This window comes from Crocodylus siamensis, chromosome 6 (genome assembly GCF_052110815.1).
Source record: "Crocodylus siamensis isolate JL-2025a chromosome 6, ASM5211081v1, whole genome shotgun sequence".
NCBI lineage: Eukaryota > Metazoa > Chordata > Crocodylia > Crocodylidae > Crocodylus > Crocodylus siamensis.
In genome coordinates this window covers 23,096,257-23,113,626 of record NC_143400.1, presented here as the reverse complement: position 1 = coordinate 23,113,626, position 17,370 = coordinate 23,096,257, and the positions used below count along the sequence as shown (strand labels likewise).

At 52.7% G+C, this 17,370-nt stretch overlaps 2 protein-coding genes across 2 annotated transcripts in view; one reads left to right on the top strand and one right to left on the bottom strand.

Moving 5' to 3' along the window:
* LOC149861662 (IgGFc-binding protein-like) overlaps positions 1–8,506 on the bottom strand; it is a 45,123-nt gene extending 36,617 nt beyond the window's left edge. The window contains exons 1-4 of the mRNA XM_090052631.1: positions 8,453–8,506; positions 3,834–3,893; positions 1,952–3,208; positions 669–991 (exon numbers count right to left, since the gene is read on the bottom strand). Coding sequence (XP_089908757.1) covers positions 669–991; positions 1,952–3,208; positions 3,834–3,891 — 1,638 coding nt within the window. The 5' untranslated portion in view covers positions 3,892–3,893; positions 8,453–8,506. The remainder of the gene's footprint in view (positions 1–668; positions 992–1,951; positions 3,209–3,833; positions 3,894–8,452) is intronic.
* A 4,644-nt stretch (positions 8,507–13,150) lies between these two features.
* FBL (fibrillarin rRNA 2'-O-methyltransferase) lies at positions 13,151–17,370 on the top strand. The gene is made up of 9 exons (XM_090052560.1): positions 13,151–13,280; positions 14,111–14,215; positions 14,531–14,671; positions 14,813–14,907; positions 15,291–15,461; positions 15,556–15,688; positions 16,369–16,481; positions 16,798–16,943; positions 17,176–17,370. The coding sequence occupies exons 1-9, from the start codon at positions 13,271–13,273 to the stop codon at positions 17,198–17,200; spliced, it is 939 nt and encodes a 312-aa protein (XP_089908686.1). The 5' UTR covers positions 13,151–13,270; the 3' UTR covers positions 17,201–17,370.

Genomic DNA, 17,370 nt, shown 5'->3' with positions numbered 1-17,370 from the left:
CTATTCAATACCCCCCTTCCTCCCCATCTTTTCTTCTCCAGGCTTTTATAGCTGGATAGTGCACTATTCTGTTTTCCCCTCATTTATATCACAGAATAAATCTGGAATAACTGCTGAGCTCAGACAGGTCAGAAGCAGATTTGATTCTCTGTGGCCACATCTATATGTGTATTAACATGCTTTCAGTAATGCGTATGGAATCTGAGGTGCTAGAAAAAGGTGCATTAACCTATTTTAATGCACATTAGCTAAAGAGCACTTTTTTGTGATGCTTTAATGCACATTAAAATAGGTTAATTCACAATAAAGTGCACATGTAGACACACCCAGAGATGCTTTGTAAATCTAGAGTGAGTTAATTTTTTTCGGTGGGTCTCAACCAATTCCCCTGACAGGAGCATCTAACTCTAGGCTACTACTAAAGTAAGACGCCAAAGAGCCCCTCTGTCCCAGTGGAATTTTTTTCTAAGCCACCCACACCCCCACCATCTTCTGGGGCCCTGGAAAATAAAGTTGCACTAATTTCACTCCTCGCAACTCAGCTTGGAAGCCTCTTCTTTAAGTACCAAAGAAACGTGGCCCTGCTTAACTGATGAATTGTGATCATAAGGGCTACCGTGACCCAACAAATGCAAGAGAATGCAGGAAGAAGAACATATACCGCTCACCTTCACAAAGCCATCTTCAAACCTGCCCACAGTGACGATGACGTCATGGACATGGATAGCCACTTGTGAAGTCACACTCTTTTCATTCTTGGTTTCAATGCGGAAGGAAGGGAGGCTGCTGTCATCTCCACAAGTCTTGGCCAAGGTGTAGATGCATGTGCCTTGGAAGTTGTAATTCTGGCCATCAAACGTTTTGTAATGCATGTTTCCCATGACCCAACACACCCCGTCGGTCAGCGGCGTGCATTGTGGCTCCCCATCTCTCATCACACAGGCCGTGCCCTTCTCACAGAACTTGGAGTCGCAGGAAGGGGGTTGAATATCTGGGAGAAGAAATGTGGATGGTGTGAATGGACAAGGATAATCAGATATGAGTTCTAACTCTTTTGCCCTTGTGTAGCTGCCGGATTTCACCATGTTCTGTGCTCTGAGTTTACATAAATTCCCACTCTTTATGGTTATGCTAAAAGCATCCAATTAATTTATTTAATAGTAACTTCTATGCTATCTGCCTGAGTCTGCAAAGACCCTGACCATAATCTGAATATGAGCCAACAGTGGGCTCTTGTTGCCGAAAATGCCAACAGCCTCCTGGGCTGTATCAACTGCATTCACAAATGACATGATTCTTCCCCTTTATTCAGCACTGGTGAGGCCTCACCTGGAGCCCTGTGTCCAGTTTTGAGCCCTGCACTTCACAAAGGATGTGGACAGATTGAAAAGAGTGACAACAATGACCGGAGGCCTGGGAAACAGGACTGATGAGGATAGGCAGAAAGAGCTAGGGTGACTGGGTCTGGAGAAGAGAAGACTGAGGGGGATTTTGATCATAGGCTTCAAATCCCTGAAGGGTGATGACAGAGAGGATGGAGATGGACAACTCTCTGTGGGACAGGACTAAGAGCAAGGGCCTCAAGCTGCAGCAGGGAAAACTGAGGTTGGAGATAAGGAACTATCCTGACTATAAGGGCAGTCAAGCCTTGGAACAGGCTACCTGGAAACATTGTGGAGTCTCCATCCCTGGAAATTTCCAAAAGCAGATTGGACAGATATTTGACTGGGATGGTTTTATCAGGGCTAATACCTCAATGGGGTATTAACCCTGAAAGTTGAAGAGGGTACTTCAAATGACAGCATCTTTACAACTAATTTAGATATTTTTGTTCAAGCAGCCAAGGAATGTGCTTATCTATTTCCCACATCCGCTTGAGTCTGTTGTGGGCAAAAGTAAGGAGGGAACCAAGAAGAGGTGGAACGAGGCCATTCAGAAAAACAGAACATACCCCCTGTGCAAGTAGCTGGGGACCCGTACGCTTTGTGATCTCCAATCCCAATGCTCAGAAGCCCGAATGGGGCAGTAGGGTGCTCCACAGAATGGGTGCTAAATCCTTTCCCCAGGCTGTATTCAGCCCAAGAGTATTCTGTGCCCGCAATAGCATTCCAGGTGACACTGTCCAGTGGTTTCTTATCAAAGGTGATCCCGGTGGTTGCCGACGTCCTGGCGATGATCAGCGCATAGTTCTCAAACTGGTTGTGCCCATAGATGTTGTAGGACTGGCAGTAGCTGGAGAGGCCAGGGATAGTCATGAAGAATGCTTCAAATATCATACTCCCTTTCTTCCCTCCAGGAGAGAAGAGGAGGACTTGGACTCTGGAGTTGGCAGATATAACCAGTGGCTGCGAGACTTGATATTTGGCCATTTCCTTGCCCTCGACAAACCGGCTGCTTTCAGCTTCCCCAGTTAGTAAATGGACCTCTGTGCCCTGAGATGTGAGGAGGTACACTGAATCACCTTCCGTCTTGAAAGGCAACGGCGGGACAATGAAAGACAATTCCCAGCTGGAGACTGGCAGCAGCTGTTCGCTGACATGTTCACATTGGATGCGTTTCCCACCACACACGTATGCCCCTGAATAGACGGCCACGGGTTTTCTGGAGGCAATTCTGGTCTTGGACAGGTCCTCATAGCTTTGCAGCTGGACTGCCTGATAGGCATTAAGCTGGAGGGTCAGCTTTCTTCCTGGCAGATATTTTTCTGTCTCATACGTGACAGACCCTTCGAAGAAGATGTCAACTGTGGTCGGTTCCTGCCAGGCAACAATGGCAAACTCGGGAGTGGTCCTTGGGCCTAGGAGGGGAGTCACGACAAAATACTCCGTCCCCAAGCTCTGCACAGGGTACACAATGGAAGTATCAGCAGAGTAACCTTTTGAGTTGAGAGAGAGAACAGAGACCTTTTTCTCCGCCCGGATGGTGACTGTATTGTCCGACTTCCTGATGCCTTTCAGCTCTGTCTGTGGGGAGAGGGTCATCATTACTGTCTGCCCAGCAGGGATGGTGACGACCTTAAAAACCACCTGATTGACGGAGACAGTAACGGGGGTGGGATGATTGTAGGCAGTGATGAACAACGTGGGATGGCCGGGGGGGCCCAAGCCATTTTGTATGAAAGTCGTGATGAACTCTGTTCCGAGAGGACCGGAAAATGTTGAATCTGGATGTTCCCCTGATGCGACGCTGAGAAGCACATCAGAAACGCCTACAAATGCAGAGAAAACAGGTGTGAAAGACCATCATGAGCCTTGGAAGATTTGGGACTGGGGGAAGGGGAAAAGCAACTATCCCAGTGGCGCCCAACCCTCAGGCTGGACATGTGGTATGTGGTCAGTCCCTGGTGTGATCCAGTGTGCAAGCCCGACTCCCCACGTGCCTGATCTCACATGTCTGGATCCAGACCTGAAGAGATCCTGTATGCCGGCATGATCTAGCTTGTAGGGCCATGTTATCTGGCCCATGGGGCTTCCCACAGGTCTGGAAATCTGAAGCAGCAGAACCACTGCTCACCCACCCCCAAATTTCTAGAGATGTGGGGAGCCTGGAGAGTTGGATGACACAGCTCCATGGGTTGTTGAACCTCATGGACTGATTCTATCAGTCAGAGCAGGGGAGGAAGAAGAGCTCTGGCTGTCTCCTACAGCAGCCTCAGTTGGCTGCTCTACACCAAAAAGGTGGAGCAATCGGGGGAGCAAAAAATGAGGGAAGAGTCATTCAGGTAGGCACTCTCACTTGCGCCCTTAAGCACTGGAGGTCAACCAAGATGCTAAATGCCTCAGTGTCCCTTGCTTTGCCTAGACCACGGTTCTCAATCCAGGGGGAACACTTACCACACAGCATCATGATGGCATAGACCCAGCAGGGCAAGAAGTGGTGTGGGACCCCCATAGCTGGAAAATAGAGGTAAAAAAATAGCAGTGAGAGAGAGAGAAATCAATGGGACATCTCCGTTCCTCGATGATTCAGGATATCGGCAGGGAAGTTGGACCTGGTGCCTCAAGAGGAAATGCACTATTGAGTCAGGGTCAGTGGGGATTGTCACTTTTGTCAGCACACTGATATGGGACAGTGGCCTTGCAGTCACAGAATCGCAGGGCATGAGGGCTGGAAGGGACCTCAGGAGGAGGTCACGTCTGGTCCAACCCCCTGCTCAAAGGAGGACCAGCCCCAACTACATCATCCCAGCCAAGGCGTTGTCTACCTGGGTCTTCAAAACCTCCGAGGATGGAGAGTCCACCCCCACTCTGGGTAACTTGTTCCAGTGCTTCACCAGCCTCCTCATGAGAAAGTTTTCCCTAACATCTAACCTCAACTTCCCTTGCTCCACTGGGAACAGCCCAGCTCCATCCTTTTTGGAGCCACCCTCCAGGGAGTTGAAGGCTGCTATTCAATCCCCACTCAGTCTTTTCTTCTCCAGGCTAAACAAGCCCTGTGCCCTCAGCCTCTCCTCACAAGTCCTGTCCCCCAGCCCCACAACCATTCTTGTTCCCCTCTGCTGGACTCTCTCCAACTTGCCCACAACCGAGATATCAGGCTAGATATCAGGAGGTGCGACTTCACGGTCAGGGCAGCTAGGATCTGAAACCAACTTCCAAGAGAAGTGGTACATGCCCCTACCCTGGGGGGCTTTAAGAGGAGGCTAGATGTACACCTTGCTGGGGTCGTTTGACCCCAGTACTCTTTCCTGCCAGGACAGGGGGTCGGGCTTGATGATCTGCTCAGGTCCCTTCCGACCCTAGAAACTATGAAACCATGAAACCTTTCTGTAGTGGGGGGCCCAAAACTGGACACAGGACTCCTGCCAGTAGAGGGGAAGAATCACTTCCCTTGATCTGCTGGCAATGCTCCTGCCAATGCAGCCCAAGAAGCTATTAGCCTTCTTTACAACAATGGCACATTCATGGCTCATATTCAGCTTATTGTAACCTCCAGGTCCTTTTCTGCAGAGCTGCTGCTTATCCAGCCAGTCCCCAGCCTGTACCAGTGCACGGGATTACTCCATCCTAAGTGCAGGACCATGCACTTGTCTTTATTGAACTCAAGGCCTCCCTCAGAAAATACCAGATTTTACTTTCCACTCATTTTTGACAACAGAAAAATAACAGAGCAATTATTTTTTGTGGCAGAGACCTCAGAAAGGCCACAGCATTTCAGAATGCTTCTAATGCTATGAATTCCTACTTGAAAACTCTGGTTTGACACTGGGAATCATGGTCGCACATCTAACAGTGTGAAAATGGAGTGAGATTTTCCCAGGGGTGCCCTGAGTCTGGCAAGGGCGTCCTGGAGTCCAAAAGGGTAGAGAAGTACTGGTACGTGGCCATGCACTTTGACTTGGTATATTCCAATTTATCAGTGAAACCTGCTGAACTCAACTGTTCGTAAGGGCAAGATATTCCCCCAGGGCAACCTTTACTCTGTGATAGATTAACTCAGTTTGTGATCAGGGAATTTCCCAGAACTTGGTAGTCAATGGGGTAGTTTGGTCAGTTGGGTAGTTTGGTCAATCAGAGTCAAGCCAGTCGTTTGGTCCATACAAAAGGACTCTCCTGCCACCTTGTGGCCAAGTGCTGGTCTCACGAGTGCTTTTTTAGTCACCTCCATGGAATGACCTGCTGTCATGGTTCAGGGGTAGACTCCTTGTCTACCACGCGTGAGACCTGGGTTTGATTCTTGGACACGTGCAGAATGACAGCTGTTGAGGCACCAAACATCCAGACTTAGTCCGGCGTTTGGACCTTGTCTCTATGGTCCAAAACGGGGATCAAAGGTCTTGGACAGCCTTCAATCCTTCATACACCTGCCTAGGTGTATGCATCAAAGGTCTGGGTGACTCTGGGGCATCCACCATGTTCAGAAGGATCAAGAGTTGCCTACTACATGGAGTGAGAGCAAATGAAATGGGGCAGTGGTCTTCCTGCAGAGGCAGCAAAGACTTAGTATACATGAGGGCAGCAGGGTTCAACCTTTTGATGACTGGCATGGGGCTGGTCTACAGGCTGAATTGGGCCCTGCGCAGCCTCATCTGGCTCATGTGTGCCAGGACTGGGCCTAAAACCAGTTCTGTGTGTCCAATGTAGCATGGAGGGCCACTAACTCTGGACCACAGGTCTCTCCACAGCAACCACTCCCGCAGTGCCAGGATTTTGAATCCAAGAGCAGACCTAAGGGCCACATAATAGGATTCTGTGGGTCAGACGTGAGCCAGAGGCCAGGGGTTGACTCTAAATTTGGATTTGGATTTGGACTTGAACTTGGCCCTTTGGCACCACAGTGGCTCATGAGACCTGGAGGAGGAGGAAAGCCTCCAATACAGAAGTGTTCTGGATGAGAGAATCATAGCAAAATCAGGCCCTCAGGAGGTCCCATCTAGTCCAACCTCCTGTTCCAGGCAGGATCCATCCCATCTGAACTAACCAGCCAAGCGTCCGTCCAACCTGCTCTTAAACACATCCAAGGACGGAGATTCCACCCCCCACCTCCATTTCTGGGCAGCATGTCCCAATGCTGAACCCCTGTCGGAGTGCAAACTTCCTCCTGATTGCCAACCTCAATTTACCCTGCTGCAATCTGAAACCATGGTTCCTGGTCCTGTCTCTTGCCACTTATGGCAAGTTTACTTTACAGCTTTACTTGTGGCCAGTTCAGGTGTGACCGTGTAGCTTTGCTAATAACTTGGGCCATGAGTTTGGATAGGGAAGGTACTGCTTCAGGCTGGACTAGACAACATATGGAAGTCCCTTCTATCCTGCCATGGTCATAGACCATGACTATGACCTCAGCACATCCCTTCCAGCCTGACTTCTCCATGATCCTTTGCTTATGGATTTGAATGGGATGGTTTGGACAGGGCTGTTCCTGCCTGAAGCAGGGGGTGGACTAGATGTGACCACTGGAGGTCCCTTCCAGCCCCACTTCTATTTTATTCTGGAAAACAATAATATGAGCAATTCAGGACTCACCCGCATAGAAAACTGCCTTCCCCAGGAAAAGTCACAATTTCTTATTTTCACTCTGAGGCAGAACCCTAACCAACTCTGATACAGTAGAGAGGTGATTACAGGATCATGGGGAAGTAGGGCTGGAAGTAGCCTCATAAAGTCACATTTAGTCTGGACCCCTGCTCCAGGGCAGGTTCACCTATAACTAATCCCAGTCCCACTGTCTGTCCAACCTCCTCTCAGAAAAGACTTATTTTCCCTTCCTCCTTTGACCACAGCAGTGATTCTCAATTGGGGTGCTGTGAGACCCTTTTAAAGGTGCCTCATGGTATTAGCAGTACTCGATGAAGAAGCCCCTTGATACAACCACCTCTTAGGGAGCTTGTTCCAATGCTTGACCACCCGCAAAGTCACTTCCTTCTCATCTCCAACTTCCATTCCTGCTGTTGCTGTTTGAGGCCTTTGTTTCTAGTCCTCTCCCCTACAGCCAGAAAGAAAAGTCTGTCTCTATCCTCTCTGTAATCTCCTTTCAGGTATTTGAAGATTTATCAAAATCCCCCATTCCCCACCTCTTCTAGAAAATGGGGGTTGAAGGGACCTCAGGAGGTCACATCTAGTCCAACCACCTGCTGCAAGCAAGACCAGCCCCAACTACATCATCCCAGCCAAGGCTTTGTCTAGCTGGGTCTTAAAACACCTCTGAGGATGGAGATCCCACCACCTCTCTGGGTGACCTGTTCCAGTGTTTTACCACCCTCCTAGTGAGAAAGTTCTTCCCAATATCTGACCTCAACTTCCCTTGCTGCGACTTGAGCTCAAGGCTCCTCGTTCTGTCATCTGCCCCCCCTGGGAACAGTCCAGCTTCATCCCATTTGGACCCAACCTGCAGGGAGGTGAAGGCTGCTATTAAATCCCCTCTCTGGCCTCTTTTCTGCAGACTAAATCAGCCCAGTTCCCTCAGCCTCTCCTCATGTGTCATGTGCCCCAGCCCCCCAAAACAATTTTGTTGCCCTCCACTGGACTGTCTCCAATTATCCGGGAAATCAGTTAACTGGAAGGTTTTATATTAACAAAACCATCACCCTGTCATTGCGTTGGGCTTATTCACAAGACAACCGTGCCTTGTTTATTGAGTAGATTTTAAAACATCCCACAGGACCTGCTGTGTACTTCTGATTGTTATAATACGGATCCGTATGGTACTGGAATTAAAACCTGGTTGCCAGCACTTCCAACAGTCGCGTTCCTTGCTCCAGAAAAACTGATTATCTAGACTGATGACTAGAATTCATTATATAATGAATTGACTAGAGAGTTCACTAGACAATAATTAGCTAGGATTCATTCTAAATTGTCTAGAATTCTGCATAATCAACCTTCTTCTGGCGATCCCGACAGGGGGGAAAGTCTTGACTTCACCCATCTCTGATAATTCCTCATTCTGGGGACAACTAGTGAAAAACGACAGGAGAATTTGCCTAGGCACAAACCAGGAAAGAATCACTTACCTCTGGCCTAGCTGTGCTCTGGTGTTTCTGACATTCCTCCAGACAGATCTACAGTGCTTCTCTCTTTTTTTATAGGGCCTAGAGGGCTGAAACACCCCTCCTTAAATCCCTTGGAAAATTCCCCAAGGAGATTGTCAGGATGAAGACCAGAGGCAAACAATTCATGATAGACCTCAGCTGGGGGAGAGAAATTTCACAACTGTTGTCCTCTGCTCCTGCCCCTCCTTAAGGATGAGAGTTTTTCTTCATGTTACCCGTGACAGGTTGAATTATGCAATGATTTCACCCATGGTGTCAGGGCTCAGAGCCAAGAAGGTCATTTTTTACAATCTCAGGACATTCCAAGGAACCCATCAGCTCTGAATGTTGCCTAAGCTCTTGACCAGAAAGCACTGCAGGAGGAGAAGTGATCAGAAACACATGTTATCTCCATAGTTCATGAACTCCAAACAATGGTAGTTGCCAGGGGAATTCCACAATGCATTTCCCGTTAAATCAAGCTAGGACCTTGCAGTAGAATTCTCCCCACAGCTGTAATGCCTTATCTCTACCAAGCCGTAGGGGTGGGAATATGCAAGCCTGGTATAATTCAGAAAGGTGTGAGGTCGCTGTGGGGGCAGGAACTCCCTGGATCTTACCCGAAGACAACACTTTTGGGATAATACATCAACAAACAACGCTTTTCTTGGACCACGTGTCAAGGGAAGGCAGCTAGTACTGACAGAGATTTCATCATGGGAGTTGTTGATCTTCAGCAGACTTCTCCAGCACCTTCATCCCACCTGGAGAAGGCTTCTATTAAACATCCAGTCCCTTGGATATGGCCCTGGCTGCATCGACAGGCATCAAAGTTTCTATCACTTTGGGGTCTGACCGGGCACTCTGTAGATCTCGAGAAACGTGTAGATCTCAACCACTGACCTAGCTGGGATTGGAGCCTGACCAGGCCCTGTACAGATCCCTGGGCCAGAACCAGCCCCCAGTGCAGGTGGGATCAGAGCCCACCATGCTGGACTCTGAACAAATGTGTAGTGAGGGAAGATTCTGGAGGATCCCACTAGAACTTAGGTGTCCTGGCTCTTTGTCCAGGGTTAGCTGTCATAGCATTGTAGAAAATGAGGATTGGAAGGGACCTCAGGAGGTCACATCTAGTCCAACCCCCTGCTTTAAGCAGGACCAGCCCCAACTAGATCATCCCAGCCAAGGCTTTGTCTAGCCGGGTCTTCAAAACCTGCAAGGATGGAGACTGCACTGCCTCTCTGGGTAACCTGTTCTAGTGCTTCACCACCCTCCTAGTGAGAAAGTTCTTCCTAATATCTAACCTCAACTTCCCTTTCTGCAGCTGGAGCCCGTTGATCCTTATTCTATCGTCTGCCACCACTGAGAACAGTCCAGCTCCATCCTCTTTGCAACCTCCCTGCAGGAAGTTGAAGGCTGCTATCAAATTCCTGCTCAGTCTTCTCTTCTCCAGACTAAACAAGCTCAGTTCCTTCAGCCTCTCCTCATAAATCATGTCCCACAGCGCACCCCCCCCCCATTCTTGTTGCTCTCTACTGGACTCTCTCCAATGTGTCCACATCCTTTCTGTAGTGGGGGACCCAAAATTAGACACTGGACTGCAGATGTGGCCTCACCAGTGCTGAATAAAGGGGAGAATCATTTCCATCAATCTACTGGCAACACTCCTACCAAGGCAGCCCGGGAGGCCTTTAGCCTTCTGTCCTAACTCTTTGCCTCTCTCTTTATTTTCTGTCACTTCCATGTGGTGTGAAACAGTAGCACCATCCAGTCCTTTTGTCTCAGAAGGCTTCTTTTCCCTTCCTCCTTTGCCAGCATTGTGGGGTCCTGAACCACCCCTTGCTCCTTTCTGCTGTGGTGAGTGGCTCACTACATTCCTGCTTGCAGATACCCTGATCCCAGGAGCAGTTCTGTCTGAATGCCAGCCACCAGCAAGTGAGAGAAGACAGCCAGTGACCACGTGAGTTGAGATGCACCAGCCAGTAATCACACCCAATGCTATGAAGGAAAGAACAACCGAGCCATGACTCGGTTTCCCAGCTCTCTAGTCCACTGGCCAGAAGATTGTTCTCTCACATAAAAGCATGTGAATACAGACAGTTGAATCTGAACTGTATCAAACTCCTCCACACCAGGGTGGAGTGAATGGGGTGGGAGTCTGGAGCGCGCCCTGAGGATGGTTTCTGAAGAGCCTGAGGCCTCACCACCTGGCAGCGAGTGTGTCCATGTATTCTCTGCTGTATGGAGCTGTTCTTGGTCACATTGCCAGATTGATAATATCCCAATAAAGCAGTGCACGGTTCAGAGGAACTTGCTTTGGGTTCTCTTGTATTTCTCCAGATATAATCAAAGCCCTCAGAGTTATCCTGGTTGCCAGAATGGGAGTTCGTTGAGTTATTCTGCAACAGAAGAATCATTTTAGGATTTTCTTCATCGTCTAGAAATGAGTGAAAGTGAAGAGCTGTCTTTTTCCAAGGGGGCCCTGGAGTCTAATGAGAGGTGCCTTTCAAATGAGGAAGCCTGGAGCTAACAGGGAAGGGCTTAGAGTCTAAAAAGAAAGGTGGGAACCATTGAATCAGTGTATTGACTGGGTCAGTATTTCATAGGTTCATAGATGTTAGGGTCGGAAGGGACCTCAGTAGGTCATCAAGTCCAGCCCCCTGCCCTGGGCAGGAAAGAGTGCTGGGGTCACACAACCCCAACTAGGTGCATGTCCAGTCTTCTCTTGAAAATAGGGGAAAGCACCACCTTCCTTGGAAGCCCATTCCAGATTCTGGCCACCCTAACTGTGAAGAAGTTCTTTCCAATGTCCAGCCTAAATCTGCTCTCAGATTTCAACTGAAGTCTCTTCAGTCAGTCAGAGAGCATTGCCTTGTCTTTTGGGGATCCCAAACTCTTCCTTGGAATGGTGATCACATGCTGTTGGATAATTAATTAAAGGGGCAATCAGGCTTAGGTTATTATTTTGCATGCTCAAGCCTGGGGGTGCTCAACAGATTCTCTGGAAGGTCCTTTGGGGGATGTGGAATGATGTTTGGATTGCAGAAGCCAACAGCTGGACTTTCTCCCTAGCTATATTATGCAACTGTTGGCCTGGTGCTCTGCTGCATATTGGGCCAATCATTGCAAGTCTTTGACTGGGCTCTACTTTAGCAGGAGCTATTCAAAGAGCTGCCCAGACTCGGTAGTGGTGCAGAGGTACGGACACATGACACCTCATCCCTTAACCCTACCCTGCCTTGCTTACAAAATATGAGTTGGGGATAGGCAAAGATCCCGTCTGGGTGTGAGGAGACGACAGGAATCACAAGTGTCACACAAGTGTTAAATACTGTATTACCAACCCCACAAGCTGAAACCGTAGCTGTTGCTGAAGACTGGGCTCCATCCCCAGTTGAGCATCTGTCCACCATCTCTCTGTGTGGCCTTTTGCAATGATGGATCACCCACATCATGAGGATCTCCACCCTTTGTCACAGTGGACAAACACATCAACTCCTACATTGTGGTAACTGCCTTGAATCCAACCGGAAAGCAGAGCAGGGAGCAGAAAGCAGAGCAGCGGATGGAGCAGGGGGCGTAGGGCAGGGAGTGGAAAGCAGAGCAGCCAATGGATCAGGGAACTGACAGCAGAGCAGCGGATGGGGCAGGGAGCACAGGGCAGGAAGCAGAAAACTGAGCAGTGGAAGGGGTAGGGAGCACAGGGCAGGAAGCAGACAGTAGAGCAGCTGTTGGGGAAGGGAGAACATGGCACGGAGCAAAAAACTGAGCAGTGGAAGGGGTAGGGAGCACAGGGCGGGGAGCAGAAAGCAGAGCAGCTGATGGGGCAGGAAGGAGAAAACAGGGCAGTGGATGGGGCAGAAAGCACAGGACAGGGAGCAGACAGCAGAGTGGAGAGACCCGACACCATGTGATGTTACAGAGAGGTCTGACATCATGTGGGACACCGCACGATGTCACAGCTGATATGGGGATCTGACATTGGGCTGAGGGCTGAGCACATGGGACATAGCAGAGACCCCATGCCGTGTGACATCCCAGAGCTGATGTCATATGGCATTGCAGAGAGCTGACATCCCAAGAAATATTTGACGTCATGTGATACCCAAGAGCTGACATCATAGAGGACATAACAGATCCGATGCCACCTGACACTGGAGAGAAAGTGGCCTTCCCCAAGAGACCTTTCATCCTACGACATCACAAGAGACACCTGACATCATGGGACATCCCAGAGAGCTGACATCAGAGATCTGATATCACAGGACACTGCAGAGAAAGCTGCCTCTTCTGACATAACTTTTGTCCTATGACATCACAGAGACATCAGCTGTTGTGCGACAGCCCACAGAGCTGACATCATGGATCTGACGTCCTTGCATGATACTGCCTTCCCTTAGCCACCTTTCACTCTGTGACGTCACAGGAGACACCTGACCGTCCCCAGAGAACTGACGTCACCAGACAGCACAGATCTGACGTTGAGAAAGCCTTTCATCCTGTGATATCACGGAGAAGGCCGACCTCACAGTCTAGCACCACCTCACATCACAGAACAGTTCAAAGACAAATTACTTGACGTCACAGAGAGAGAGAAACACACACAACGCTGACGCCACACAAATCGCCCTCCCCCTTCCCCCACGCGCATGTCCTCCGCTCTTTCCGCTAACGTCACCGCGCGCCGCGAAGCCAACTTCCGGTGTGGGCGCTCCGGGCACCCGCGCATGCGCATTACGCCCCCCCGCTTGCTAGCACCGAGTCCCGCGTGGTTCGGCCCCGGAGAGCGCACGTGAGAGCATGAGGCCCGGTGAGCGCGGGCGGGGGGGCGCGGCTCCAGGCCTCCCGGACGCTCGGGTTCCTTGCAGCTGTTGCCGGGGGGGGCGGGCGGCCCCCACGTGATCCCAGGCCGCCTGAGTTCTCAGCCTTGCGTGGTGGGGAGTGAACTGCAGCTGGGCAGCCCCCCTCCCCCCCCAAGCTGAGAGCCCCCTGCTCACTGGGGGGCAGGACTCCGGGGTTCCTGTGGGGGGGCTTGGATCAGGTTGGGGTGGGCAGTGGACTGAAAGGGTGGGCGGGGGAGGATAACACCCCCCCAGCTGAGCCCCTTCCCCCCCAGTATCCCATAGACCCCCCCCGACCTTGTCCCGGACACCTGGGTTCTTTGGAGCTATTGCCAAGTGTGTTGGGGGGTGTATCTGGGCAGCTGAGACCCCCCCCCCCGCTTTGTGCTCACCTGGGGGGGTCGAGTACCCCTGGGCTTGGCCTGGGTGGCATTGGGGGCATGGCTCAGTGGTGGCATCAGGGTGGCTCCAGGCTGGGGATGAGTCCGGGGGAAGGAGCTGGGTATAGGGGGAGGTACAATCAGGGCACCAGGAGGGGGGTAGAAGGGGGTGGAGGGGTTGTGATCCTGGGGGGGGGGCATCAAGAAGGGGCTCGGGGATAGTTGATGGGGCCTGGAGGTGGTGGTGGGGTACTGGGGGGGTCCTTATATGTCTGGGAAGTCAGAGGGGTTGGGGACATGTGGGGCAGGTAACATTGAGCAGACCTAAGAGTTGGGGGGCAGCATTGGGAGGGGGGCTTGTATGAGGGAGGGACTTGGGGGGGGCATGTCTGACCTCCCCTCTTCCTTTCCACCCACAGGTTTCAGCCCCCGTGGGGGGCGCGGCGGGTTTGGAGACCGTGGAGGGGGACGCGGTGGGTTCGGGGACCGTGGAGGGGGACGTGGTGGCTTCCGGGGAGGCAGAGGTGAGTTATGTTCTCCCCCATCCATCCCTGGTGCATACTGGGAGAATTGGGTCAGCAGTCCCATCAAGCCTTGGGTTCAAGGGTTACCCTGTTGTAGGACTGGACCCCCCCCCTCCACCTTTTTCATCTTAGCCAGGCTCTGCTCCACACTTCCTGTCCCAAATGGCCCCCCCACCCTTCCTCTTCCTGTCCCAAAAGGCTGGGACCCCATTTACTATTCTTACTATTGCAAAAGGCTCCCCATCCCCACTCCCCTACTTCCTGCAGGGCCCTGCCCACACTGGATCCCATCCATCTCCCCCTTTTCTTTCCCAGGTGGCAGTTTTGGCCGAGGAGGTGTCGGTGGCCGAGGAAGAGGAGGGCCCGGCCGGGGCGGCCGTGGTGGGGTCCGGGGTGGGGGCCGGGGGGGCTTCAGAGGGGGCAAGAAGGTGACGGTGGAACCCCACAGGCACGAAGGTACTGGGGCCTGGGGGCAGGGGCTGGTGCTAGAGGGTAGGGACACCTTGGGGGGGCTTGGGTTGGGGGCTGGGGTGGGTGGGACCATAGGGGGATGCAATTCTGGCTCTGACCCCCCTCCCCGTTTGTAATCCTTCTTAGGGGTCTTCATTTGCCGGGGCAAGGAGGATGCACTGGTGACCAAGAACCTGGTGCCGGGCGAGTCGGTGTATGGGGAGAAGAGGATTGCGGTGGAGGTACCCGGAGCCTGGAGGGGAAGGGGATAAAGTGGCAGTGGAGGTGTCTGGATAGGCGTGTCAAGGGGGATGTCATGTGGATGGGGGTATGAAGTGGGGATGAAGGGTCAGGATGGGGGCATCGGGGTGGGGGGAGGTTTGGATGGTGGTGTTGAAGGGGCTGGTTTTGGGGGGGGCCCCCAATGCTTATGTGGGGGGCAGAAAGGCTAGGCTCCACTGGGTCCCAGAGGGCACTGGGCACCGCCTCCAGGGGCGATCCAGGAGGCGTCTTGGTACCCAGGAGTCTGAGGTGGGATGGGAGGAGGCCCCAGGGGTTGGGGAAAGGGTTGAGCAGACCCCCTCCTTCCCAGCCCTGATTTGTTCCCTTCCCCACCGCCGGGCAGGACGGCGAGGCCAAGGTGGAGTACCGGGCCTGGAACCCCTTCCGCTCCAAGCTGGCAGCCGCCATCCTGGGGGGCATAGACCAGATCCACATCAAGCCGGGCGTCCGTGTGCTGTACCTGGGCGCTGCCTCTGGCACCACCGTCTCCCATGTCTCCGACATTGTGGGCCCCGTAAGTGCTGGGACCCCCCCATCCTGGATTTGGGGTGGGATGGGGCAGGCAAAAGGGATTGCCCCCCTCCAGCTTAACCTCGTGCTCCCCCCAGGAGGGCCTGGTCTACGCTGTGGAGTTCTCCCACCGCTCCGGTCGCGACCTCATCAACGTGGCCAAGAAACGAACCAACATCATCCCTGTCATAGAGGATGCCCGGCACCCCCACAAGTACCGCATGCTGATTGGTGAGTGCTCCTCCCTCCTCCCGCCATTCTCCCCTGGGGTCCAGCTGTCCAGCAGGCACTCGGGGGGGGCCCTGACATTGGCTGTCCCTGAGGCAGGGTGTCCTGGGAGCCCCCAGACTCCTGAGTTCTCTCTTGCTGTAGTGAAAGTCCGGCTGAGCTTGAGGTCTTTGTATTGGGGCTCCTTGAGACCCCCTTCCCCCGCCTTCCCCTGGACACTTGGGTTCTCTGCAGCCACTGCTGAAGCCTGGCCAGGCTTGGGGTCTTTGTACTGGGGCTCCCTGGGAGACCCTGGACTCCTGGATTCTTTCCTGCTGCTAAAGTCCAGCCGGCCATGGCATCTGTCTGGCAGGGCTCCCTGAGACCCCCCTGGATGCCTGGATTCTTTGCAGTCGCTATTGAGGCCTGGCCAGGCTTGGGGTTGTCCTGTTAAGGCTCCTCTGGGGGCTCCGGACTCCTGGGTTTTTCCTGCTGTTACTGAGGCTTGGCTGGGCACGGTGTCTTCCTTACCCGTGCTTTTCGGGGACCTGACCCTCCCCTGACAACTGGGTTTCCTTTCCCACTGTTGATACCACAAGACAGGTGGAAGTTTTGGGAGGGGTGTAGTTGATTTGCTGGGGGGATCAGGGCCTCCCCTGATCTCTGGGTCATGACTCTCAACCACGCCCCCACCCCCTCCCCAGGCATGGTGGACGTAATCTTTGCCGATGTGGCGCAGCCTGACCAGTCCCGCATTGTTGCTCTCAACGCCCACAACTTCCTGAAGAACGGCGGCCACTTTGTTATCTCCATCAAGGTAATGAGCCTACCCACTTCCCCAGACACAGACCCATCCCCAGCCCACTCATTTCCCCTCCATGGGGATCCATTGATCAGACTCTTGGGTTGGCTCCTGCTGCCATTAAGACCCAGCTGGGCACCAGCGTGACTCCTAGGTTTTGTCCCACTGTAGAGAAATGGGGAAGCCTTTTGGCGTAGGGGGTAGGGGAGCCTCAGGAGGGGGACCAACCAGAGCTTGGTGTGTGTGTGGGGTTGGGCAGTGGGGTTTGGCTTGGCTGGGCCCTGGCCCTGGCAGGGCCAGTGGGCTGACTCTGACCTCGGGGGTCTCACAGGCCAACTGCATTGACTCAACGGCGGCGCCGGAGGCTGTGTTTGCAGCCGAGGTGAAGAAGATGCAGCAGGAGAACATGAAACCACAAGAGCAGCTCACACTGGAGCCCTATGAGCGTGACCATGCTGTGGTGGTGGGCATCTACCGGTATGGCCAGGGGCCCAGGTTGGGGGTGGGTCACTGGGTCCTGGCCCACACTCAGGGCGTGGGGTGGAGAACTGGGGTCTGAATTGGAGGAACTTCTCAGTGTGGGGGGAAGGGAATCTATGGGGGAGGTCTTGGGTGGGGATCCCCTGTGTGCAGGGGTAGAGTGGGGCTTGCCTGGGAAGAACCCCCCCATCTTGGGGGTCTCACCTGCCCCCATCTCCCTCCCTTCCAGGCCTCCCCCCAAGGTGAAGAAGTAGCACCTCCATGGACCCCACCCTCCTCGCTGCCCCCCCACCGAGGCGCTATTCAAGGAACCCAAGAGTCTGAGGGGGGGCCCCAGCCCCAGGGTGGTTTGGGCCCCCCCTTCCCCAATTTTTATTCTTTTTTGATGTTTCCAGATGTATTTTTATTAAAATATGGGAAATCA